Here is an 11302-nt window from a genome sequence, read left to right on the forward strand (position 1 = left end):
TAGAATATATGACAGATAACATTATAAATATAATTCTTGAATTTTGTCGTGAATAATAAATCATCTAAAATGGGCTTTGAGATAGAAAGCAGGGCACATATATTCGAATCTCACTTTATTGCTACAAAAAAGAAATTACATATAACGTTCTCGAGATAAGGGTGGATCGAAGATAAAGGATAATGGTGCGCTCATATGCGTTGCCGTCAATTATCACATATTAAATGGTTTCTTCGTAATAGTTCTTATTTTTCTAGATAATATACAAGCCTGTGTATACACACGCGCATTATATTTATGCATGTGTATATATATATTTTATTCATATCTCTATAGTTATTTACGTCTTTTTACAGTAAGTTTTTATTAAAGTGCGGAATAGTACCTGATTAAGATTTAATTATTAAAATCGCACGTCAAATAATTCATGATCTCCTTCTATCACTTAAAGGCAGTGTTAAGTAAACATTTATCAACAGCATTTACGAACTCTTGATATTGTATTACCTATTGTTTGTGTCTGTACAAATAATAGAAATGACGATATATAGGCATATGAAATTGCTGGAGAGTAACGATTATCTAACATTTTTTTTTATAAAGTTATTTTTTATGACAATTATTACAAATTTGGTTAATGCATGGGCAAGTTTTCTGAGAGGACTTTTTAAGGTAAATAAATAAAAAAATATTTTTTAGCAGAAAAAAGTTATAAAATGTTTATGCTTCTCTGTTTATGTATAATATGCTAATTTCATTAATAAAATAAAAGAGAAAAATCGAGCAATATTTATTTTAAGTTGTATGACGGATTAGCCTATTACATTATACACACATTAATCTCTTTATAATTAACTTTATCATACAAACTTTTTATATTGAAATAACATCTTGTCAATGTAACGCTTGCCTTTAAATATTGCCTTAATAAAAAAATGAATTTTTGCAAGATAACGCACAAAAAATATTTTAATACAGATAATCTTGTATCTCTTTCTACAAATGACTAAATTACGGGTCTGATATATTCTATTCATTTTTGTCCTAATCGTTGTTCAATGGCAAGCGTTTAAGTAGCTTCATAGACATTTACGATAGAAAAACATCTAAAATCTGCTCCTCAACTCTTGAGATCACATGCATCCGCCTAAGTCATGTTCCTTATCATACACGTGCACGCGCGTGCGCATATCATACGCGTTGGATTCCACGATATGTATTAAAAATGCGCAGTACGTTGAGATTTCTTTTTAATGAGCGATTAACAAAACACAAATATGTTATTGATGCTATTTTTGATTATTATTTCTTAACAGTTATAACAAAGTTACTGCATTTTATAACTCTTATACATAAAATATGCAAGAATCAATTTTATGCTTTATGTAGGAAGAACATATCACTGGACGTTTCTCAGTTATACGCAATTTCGCACAGAATGAGCAAACTATTGAAAATCTTTGTCAATATACAATTATATATATGTAGATTTTGGCATATTTTTTAAAAATTGTTTAGAGTTTTAATTTGAGGACATCAAAATATTCTCGTTTTCTATTATTATGATAAGTTTCAAAATATAAAAGTTTTCTTCTGCATTTATTTCTTTGTTAATAAAATATAAAACATACTGAATCTTTTATAAAGCGCCAAATAATCAAAAAACATTTGTTCTAGTCTAGAATATGTCTCAACGTAACCACGCGCAGACAATACATATGTTATCGAAACTTTATCGTGTACAAGAAGCTTAAAAATAAGAGCATTCGTAAACGATATATATAAATGCTTATCAATCGCATAAAGATATATTAGAAAAAATGATAATGAGTTAGTGATATGAAACAGTGATTAGATCAACGAAAGACACGAACAATTATTTCCGTGACGAGATTATTATCATCTCGAAATTATTTGCGCATCGCAATATGAAGTGATTTTATCGATAAAAATTATCCCGCGAAATTAGGAGAAAGATCAATGTTTAAAGCGCTCTATGGCACTCGATCTTGATGCGTCGGTTCTTCATTGTTCTACATTCAGTTACAATGTGTGGAATACTCAAATATTTCCTTGCTTATAATCCTACTGGTGAAACAACATTACGAGCAAACTTGCGATGAGAATAACTTTTTCGATTTTCGCGAGAAATATACGTATATAAAAGGTATATGTATATATATATTTTGCATTTTTTGCAACATATATCGAATGTAACAATACGCATATAACATTGTACGTACGTGTGTTCATCTGATATAATCGATACGCATACATTCATAGCATTTCATATCATATACACTTTTTCTTCTTACTCTCACACTCGCATTCATATAATTATTAAAATACTATATCAATTAAATATAGAAGAGTGACGCTTTATCTATTTCGCCTCTTTCATTCTTTTATTCGCACGCTGTTCTTTTTTATTTTCATAAGAAGAGTGTCCCCTCGGCATCTTCCCTTAAAATTTTTTCATTGATCACTAATATTATGTATCATTTTTCTTTCACATCTGTATATATATATATTTATATAAGGGGTATGTATAAAAAATAGTCTGGAAACTCCCTTCGTAACTTGAAGATTGCCAAACTCAAGAACACAGATCAGTAATCGACAAAACTTACTATCTTATTATAGACCATTAATTATAAAACTACAATGTATATTGACATTTTATAAACTGACATTATTCAACTATTTTTTTCGTTGCTGGAATGCACATAATATTAAAAGCTAATGATGCACATATAGAGGCGAGTGGTTGTCCCTTGAATCTGGCAGTCAATTTTGCAGCTTTATAAAGTTACTGAGGTTTTCCTAGACGGCGAGTTATAAAGTCAGTCATATAGCATTTTATCGCTATTATAATACGCAATGTTAAAAGAAAATATTAACAAAATAGAAAATAGCTCTCTTTTTGTCATTCAAATACGATGAATGAACAATTAAAAAATATGCTTAATACTTCGCTAACTTTATATATGTATATTGAAAAGGAAAAAAGAAAGCTATATATCATTATCAATCAACTATATATATTAGAAAAGCCTTTGATGATTTTGGAGAAGTCAGAATATATAATAAAAAAAAAAAAAGAAAAAATTACAAAAAAAAAAGGGAACAGACTTATGTCAACATTATTGGCTCGTGCAAGTTCTTTTTAATTTTTATTTTAAAAGCATAAACAAAATTTTTATAATTTTTCCTAAATCTCTTTTTTATACAACATTCATTAATTATCATTAATAAATGATTTTTAATCATCGACAAAGTATTAAGCCGTCTACATAATACAACAGTTATGCTGCAAATTATCTGTTTTATATACTTTTAACCCATGTATAGAGCATCGCTTATTATAATTTCTCAAAATACGTCGTAATTATACTTGTAATTATATAATTACATAGAAAAAGGAAAAGATCGCCTAATGCATGGAAATGTAGATTGTCCAACAACTCGTCGAGATACATACAACGAGAATACGATAATCCAGAACTTTTAATGTTCATATTCGTGCAACGTACAGTGAACGCACTATTCTTTCTCTTGTCCCACTTATTACACATATCACTTCTAGTGTAAAATAATAACGTAAACGCGCTAAGTTTTTTATCGACACAATATAAAAATTCATCTTAAGGATCAGTATGAGATACGCATCACTTTCCCGAATAAACGGAATTCATATATAGTGTCCATATAGTCACTCGCGATATAATTGTAAAGTTTATTCCGTCTACTAAATAAATCACGCTCATGTGTATTACACATCGCGTCAATAGGATTGCGTATTATAACGCTCTTCGTCTCTTTTGCCGTTTTTAAACTGGAGCAGTCGGTGAATGAGACCACGCGTATCATTTAAGTACAGTTTAAGCCCCCATGTTCTTTGCCAGTTGCTAGAGGCCCGAGATTGTAGAAACGCACAGATCTCTCTAATACAAATCCTGTGGCATATATACTCGTATTTGTGGTTACATAGACCACACGTGCTGGAGCGAATCTGTAAGTTATATATATTTTCCAGCAATATAATAATAATCACGTTAATATTCCACATAATATAAAATTGTATAATACTGTTTAAAGATTATCTAAATAATTATATTACCTGCGTTAAAATTTTATATCTATAAAGTTTTCGGTTAAGAGAACTCAACACCAGCTTTCGCTCTCTCGTTCACCGACTCCGTCACTTTCCTCATCACTTGGATCTTCTCCATACATGTCTGCCAATTTTCTGAATCTTGGTCCAAAATTAGATAGATAATTGAATTTAAGATCTCCATCATCGGTACCTATAAATGAGATATAAAAAAAACATAATTACAAATTTGAAGCAAAAGAGAAATATCTTCTATTTAAACATCTTGTATTTGTATTTGAAAATACTAACAGGAAGCTAACGACGATAGATCGCCTTCCGAGTTACCCTCTCCCTCATAAGCATAATGTCTTACGTCATCGAACGGATTTGTATCGGGATCTTTATCACAGCTTTCCTTCTTTCCATCTAGGAAACCGCAAATGTCTGGAACTTCATCGTTTCCTTTAAACAGAGATATTTTAGTTTTTGTACAACAATTTAAATGTAAGTAATACATTAATAATATTTGTCGTTTTCTACCTCTACCCTGTAGACCAATTGGAGCTATCTTAGAATCAATAGGCGGTGCTTCGTAAATGGCTCTCAACACGTTCAAATCAAATGCCGTATCAACCTCACCGCCTCCTTCGTCCTCGTAATTAATGATATTTTCTCTAATATCATCCATATCCTTATACAAATCGTCCGTCTTTCTTCTATGCACTACTACCGCGACGAGTAGTATTAACAATATCAATACGCAAACTAATATAGCTACTATGAAGTTCGTGTCGATCCCGAATGAGATGGCCTTTGCCATACCATGATTGCAACCGGGATCTGCATTTCTGGACAACGACGGCATACCTAAATTGTATGTCTGAAACGAACACAAATAAGGAGAAATAAAATTTAATTCATTATACTTCTTTATCTCTTTTTCTTTGTCACTTACATTTCCATTGAATGTCATGTTGCGTATACAACCAACAAATCCTTTATCAGTTGGTTGATGATCCCATCCTAAATTTGACGCCAAGTGTGCTAAATTAGTTAATGTACCACCTACTTGCATGGGACTATTAACGTTTAAAAATTCATTGGTTCCTTGTGGTGCAGTGAGACTCATGCAAGCAGATATGCCGCAATTATCAACCCTCATTTCCATTGACTAGAAAAAAGATCAAGTACAATGAGATAATCTCATTTATTCACTTTTGAGCAAAACAATACATAACGAGAGTTATCTTACAGTTTTTGTATAGTAAATATCTATTCTGTGATTCTTGCCATCCGTCAATTTGATTTGTTTGTGATCTAGCCTCACAGTTCCCGTTCCATAGTCGATATACAATACGGCGAACCCTTGCTGAAGTTCTAAAGCCATGAAATCTCGAAGTCCAAGTTTAGAACTATAGGTCATAGGACCAAAGTAAAAGACAAGGCCATTGTCTATGTGTGGTGTTATTTCCAATCCTGTAATAATTTATTTATAGATAGAAACGCATAATGAAAATGACGTATTAATAAATACAAAGTATAGATAGGAAATCCTACCTATATGCGATTCATCGCAGGCTTGATCGGGTGGCGGCATTATAGCCCAGCCATCTCCGTGAAAGCCAATACCCAATAATTCGCATCTCGGTCCTTCCAGACCAGGTGGACACTCGCATCGTTCTGCGAGAGGAGTACCGCCGTTTAAGCAGACGATAGGTTCCGCTACGGTGCAAGTGCACAGCGGATCAACGATCGCTCTAACACCGACGAACGAGCTGGTATTAGTGTATACGGAGTACGGAATAGTGCTGGTGTTTAAGAAACTACGGCACGAACTGTTGCAATGAACCTTCTCGAACAAGCACTCGTCGATGTTTACCAATAAAATGTCCGCTTTCATTTCCCGTTCAATTTGCTTGGAATGTTGCGCTATAATCGTGTTCAGCTTTTCGGGAGCGTAATACGGACTGCCATGTGCCGAGAATCGGACGTCTAACAAACTTCTGTTGTTGTGATGAGGCGAATGAAGCACTGTAAACACATCGACATTCTCGACCGATGTGTTCAGCATAGAGGCCAGCTTCTCTTGAAATATTTCCTTCTTACTGACACCGGATTCGTCAGGCTCTACAAACTGCTCCGCGGTTATTCCATAAAATCGCACGGAACCAGATCTAACCACAGCTTCCTCCGGAAGCTCTTTAACGGTGACATTCACATACGCGTGTACTTGGTGCGATTTAATAAGATGGCCTTTTTCAGTGACGATAAATTTCAATACAAAGGTGTCGTTCGATGTACCTGACAGTAAGGTGATCATGCCAGTACTGGTATTTAGATGGAATCCGTCATGAGGAGAAGCCCAGTCAAAAGATTTATCCTTCAAATCCCAATCATCCAGATCGTTAACATAAACGCGTCCAATTTCAGTATCGGGAATTTCTCCTTTGTAATTGTAAACAAATATAGAACTTGAACCTTCCTGCATAGGATTGTCATTTTCATCGCCTATGATGACAGTGAGTGTCGAAGTACCCGTCATAGGTGGCATACCGCTGTCCGTGATCGCGATCGGTATATCGTAGCTCTTCCGTTCTTCACGATCAAACACAACTTGCGCGTATAGATAAATTTCGCGAATATCAAATTTGGATCTAATTTCATCATCCGCACTGTCGTCAATTCGGAATTCGAATGGCGGACCATTCTCGTCAGAGTCGTAATCTCGCGCCTTGAGCTCGGTTATCTTGCCGTGCGGCTTGTTTTCATCCCAAATGACGGGGGGCATATCGAGAAACGGTGCATTATCATTTATATCTATGAGAGTGATATTAACCATCACCAACTCGCGTAGAGCCGTAGGCGATCCGTCTTCGTCTCTTGCCATTACGATCACCTGCAAATGTAAAAATATAATAAGAGACCGAAATTAAGTTTATAGAATATTTTAATCCGATAAAAATAGCCTTTAATCTAACTCACAGTCCACATTGAATAACCATTCGGCGGATCACGATCTAGTGGCTTTTTCAACTTCATACAGCCAGTTTTGTCGATTCCTATCAAGGGTTGCTGATCTTCTTTAACAATGAAGTAGGCAATATGCTGATCAGCATTCCTATCTTCGATATCGGGGTCGTAAGCCACCACAGTGGTAATACATCCTAGTTGAACAGTAAATATACAAGTTTGTGTTAAAACTAAGATTAATATTTTTTTAAATTACTGAAAATTATTACGTATTTTGACATCTTACCATCTATCAATTTTTCTTCCTCTATCGTCGGATTTTTGTTAAAATCTTCAAAGACTGGTGGATTATCATTGACGTTTTCGATAAAAATCTCAACCTGCGCAGTATCGTTAAATACACCATCGAACGCTCTTACAGTCAAATTGTACTTGGTGATCTTTTCATAATCAAGTGGCTTGTTCACGCGAATCTTTCCCGTTGTAGCTTCAATATAGAAGCTATTGTCAGTGTTGCCCGATATGATACTGTACGTGACGGGGCTCGCTGTATCAGAATCGACAGCCTTGACTTCAGTCACGGGCGCATTGATGTTTGCGTTTTCGTAAATCGAATTATGGGTATAGACTTTTTGAGTGAAACGAGGCGGATTGTCATTCTTATCAGCGATTTCGATTCGAAACACCTGTTGCCCTTTATTGTGCTCGCCGGTTTTGAACAGAGCGCTTGGAGAATTATCCGTTGCTATTACTTTGACGTTGTACGTGTCTTCGATCTCTCTGTCGAATGTCACCAATGTCGTGATATTACCAGTTTGCGGATCGATTTCAAAGAGATCCTTGAAATTGTCCAACTCGTAACGGACCTTTTGATGAGAGAATGAAATTCAAGGTATCGTATTAATAGCCGGATACAATTCTTTTGACACACTCGCGTAATAAAAAATACTCTTAAAGCATGAAATATCATTTAGATAATTTCAATACCTGATTATTAGCGGAAGTGCCATCAGCGTCGATGGCTCGCACTTGCATTACAGGAACTCCTCGAGGTTCGTTTTCTAACACGCTTCCTTTTTTGATATCACGGAAAACTGGAATATTGTCATTTACATCGAGAACTTCGATATCGATCACTGTTTCGGCGGCTAACTGATATTTATTTTGTACTCGTACTATTAACGAATACTGCGTGTTACTTTCGTAATCAAGATGTTGAGAGAGCTTGATATCCGCTACGTCCTTATTGGATTCTAATCTATTTATATATATACATATGTATCATAAGCGTGAAATAAAATTATATAAAATGCAATTGTGTAAAACATGTTTTATTATGTAAATGTGCAAAGAGAGCACGCGAAACATAATTTATAAATACCTAAAAAAGTTCCCTTTGTTAGTCTGTTCCGTTCTACCGGTGACAAGCTCGAACAGCAGATACGAATTGTCCGAATTGCTGGAGTTATCAATATTGGAAACTGCTTTTAAACGGACAATACTATTATCGAAATCGCTAAAATTCTCCTTAAGTTTAATTGGTTCCGCTGGCCTCGGTAAAAAAGCTGGCGCCTTCTTATGCGATTCCACAACCCGTATGTCAAGATCGATGACATTGAAATTTGGGATTTCGCCAATATCCTCGGCGGTGGCTATCATACTGAATTTATAATCTGGATTCCGCTGCAAAAATTCATAATGAACATAATATAAGAAATTTATATAATCTGTTAAATAAGTTTCGAAACATCAAGCTTTCTTATATAAATAAACTAATATGTTGCATTATATATCACAGCTTCTAACTGGAATAAAATTTTTAATGAACATGAAAAATAAAGTAAAAAATCTTTCTTCCGATAATTCAAACAGTAACTTTCTTTCAAACGCTTTGCTTACATACAAAATGTTAATTAAATATAGTAAATATTTCCAAAGTACATAATTTACATAACATAGCTTGCTAATGAATAATGTGGGAATTCTATTATGGTTTCGAGCGATAAAACAAAATAGCGTTTTATCCTCTTAAACACATCTCTTTCTTCTCTCGTCTCTCCCCCTCTCTCATATTACTTACGTCTATAACTTTGTTGAGGAATATGACACCGCTCTCGCGGTCGATCCGAAAGTATACAGCATCATCCGGTCTCTTAGACGATAGACTATATCGTACGACAGAATTATTGCCATCATCGATATCGGTAGCGGAGACTCTCATGACCTCGCGGCCAACGGGTAAATCTTGCGGCACGGATTCCGTATACGCCTGTGTGTAACGAATCACAATTTAGCATTAAATGAGAAGCGACTATTATACACAAGGTGCACGTAATTTCTAAAACACATTTAGCATAATGTATTACATGCAGTTTTCGTACAAATCATGCTTACGGTGCATTATCATTCCTAAAACATTTCATACATGCATGATAATTTCTTTAACACAGAGAGAGAAATGGGAAATGTAGTTCGACGTATTAAATGCGGTGATCGTAAAAATATCATTTCAAGCTCATACAGACAAAATTCCACATAAAAATTAAATAATAGTTCGTTCCGTGAAAAAAAAAGAACAAAACGGAAACCATATATAAAAAAAAAGACGAAATTTGAGATATTTTAATTTTTTTTTTTTCATTCATCTCTCATATCGAGCAAATTTTACACCGCAAATTCGAAACCAACCTTCCATACGTATCCACGGAAGACCTAGGATTGAAGTAAAACAAAAAAAAATTCAAGCAAAACTTGTTAGTAGCAGCAGTGATGATATGTTAGTCTATGAAAAAAGGAAACTTAAAAAAGGCTCTCTACCATAGTAATTCGCGATATAAGTTTATTCATTTATCATCAAATTGATTCCATTCATTTCTATAAATATGCATTTTCGAAAATGTTTATTTTAAAAATTCTTCTAGATGTATAAAATATATGAGAATATTATACACTTAAAAATCTATCTCATTTTTTTCTATTGGTTAAAGGTAGAATTACCTTGGTATTCTGGTTTAAAAAAAAAATATTGAAAAAAAATCAAAATTCTTCATATAATGATAATATCATAAAACGAGAAAGACACGTTGCTCCTTCTGTCAAACCGTAATAAATTTTCCCGATATTTTTCCGATACGAACCGGGTACGATTATTATATTCGTGTAAGCAGCGTACATATATTATTCGTACCACATGCACCCAGATTCTTTTGTAATAAAACAAGTCGTAGGGGACTTAAAGAGTTGGTAATTTGGGTAGTTAGCGACGTACCACTTTGTCGAAGACGGGCGAATTATCATTGACGTCCTCAATAGTGACTTTAAATGTACACACGTCATCCAGCTGCGGTCTTCCATTGTCAGTCGCGAGAACTGTGAGATAAGCTTCCTTTTCCCTGGCGGGTTCATCCCTGTCGAGCATCTGGGTCGTCCTGATGAGACCTGTCTTATTGTTGATCTCGAATTTTAGCCTCTCATCGGGAGCGGTCACGAAGCTATACGTAATGGTACCTGAAAGTTAATATTCATCTTGGTTCCACTGCAATTTACCGCCCAAAATATTGCACATTTTTTACTCTATCAATCTATAAATATAGCAAGATATTTCCATATATCTGACTCTATTTTCGCCGCTTCTGGTCCCGATTCCGTTGTTACAATAACAAGATTACCGAACTTGTAATTAAAAAATAAGCTCGAATGCGTGACAGATGTGTCTAAAAACTTCTCTTCCACTTATACCGATTCAATATAATAAAACTTTGAGCGGATGATAAAAGTTGGCTCTATTTAACTACGCGCATAATTTACAACGACGTTTTTTATACAGCACGATATATAGTTATACTTGATGATGTCGCGCGCTGTGTGTGTATACAATACCTCCTTCCTCCGGCGGATCTTTATCCTCGGCGTGCACCTGGATCACCACCGTGCCGGCCGGTTCCTCCTCCTTCACTACAGGCGCGTAATTCGAGCAATTGGAGAACACCGGCTTGTGGTTGTGATTCTCATCGAGCTGAAAGCGCAAGAGAAACGGACGGCTATTAGCGCGGATGTTGGCGGTGGGGAAGACGAGGAGGAAGATGAAGCTCTCCCCCCCGAAAGATATGTCCGGGGGATTAATCGGTAAACTTGGCGCGCGGGGGAAGACTTTAGAGAACAAGGCGCTCGATAAATCAAAGCGCCTTCTCATAAACCAAGCGCCATTAATCACCAGCGTCGTGGCTCTTATGTCGC

General features: G+C 35.0%; 1 protein-coding gene across 1 annotated transcript in view; it reads right to left on the reverse strand.

Annotated features, from left to right (window-relative positions):
* Positions 1 to 100: 100 nt before the first annotated feature.
* Positions 101 to 11302, reverse strand: part of LOC115233093 (DE-cadherin) — a 177190-nt gene continuing 165988 nt past the window's right edge. Inside the window, exons 3-16 of the mRNA XM_029803322.1 lie at positions 10946 to 11081; positions 10335 to 10573; positions 9147 to 9335; positions 8448 to 8749; positions 8054 to 8324; positions 7353 to 7932; positions 7079 to 7260; positions 5654 to 6992; positions 5349 to 5572; positions 5052 to 5267; positions 4637 to 4976; positions 4406 to 4558; positions 4121 to 4307; positions 101 to 4012 (exon numbers count right to left, since the gene is read on the reverse strand). Coding sequence (XP_029659182.1) covers positions 4165 to 4307; positions 4406 to 4558; positions 4637 to 4976; positions 5052 to 5267; positions 5349 to 5572; positions 5654 to 6992; positions 7079 to 7260; positions 7353 to 7932; positions 8054 to 8324; positions 8448 to 8749; positions 9147 to 9335; positions 10335 to 10573; positions 10946 to 11081 — 4314 coding nt within the window. The 3' untranslated portion in view covers positions 101 to 4012; positions 4121 to 4164. The remainder of the gene's footprint in view (positions 4013 to 4120; positions 4308 to 4405; positions 4559 to 4636; positions 4977 to 5051; positions 5268 to 5348; positions 5573 to 5653; positions 6993 to 7078; positions 7261 to 7352; positions 7933 to 8053; positions 8325 to 8447; positions 8750 to 9146; positions 9336 to 10334; positions 10574 to 10945; positions 11082 to 11302) is intronic.

This window comes from Formica exsecta, unplaced genomic scaffold (genome assembly GCF_003651465.1).
Source record: "Formica exsecta isolate Colony F162 unplaced genomic scaffold, ASM365146v1 scaffold160, whole genome shotgun sequence".
Classification (NCBI taxonomy): domain Eukaryota; kingdom Metazoa; phylum Arthropoda; class Insecta; order Hymenoptera; family Formicidae; genus Formica; species Formica exsecta.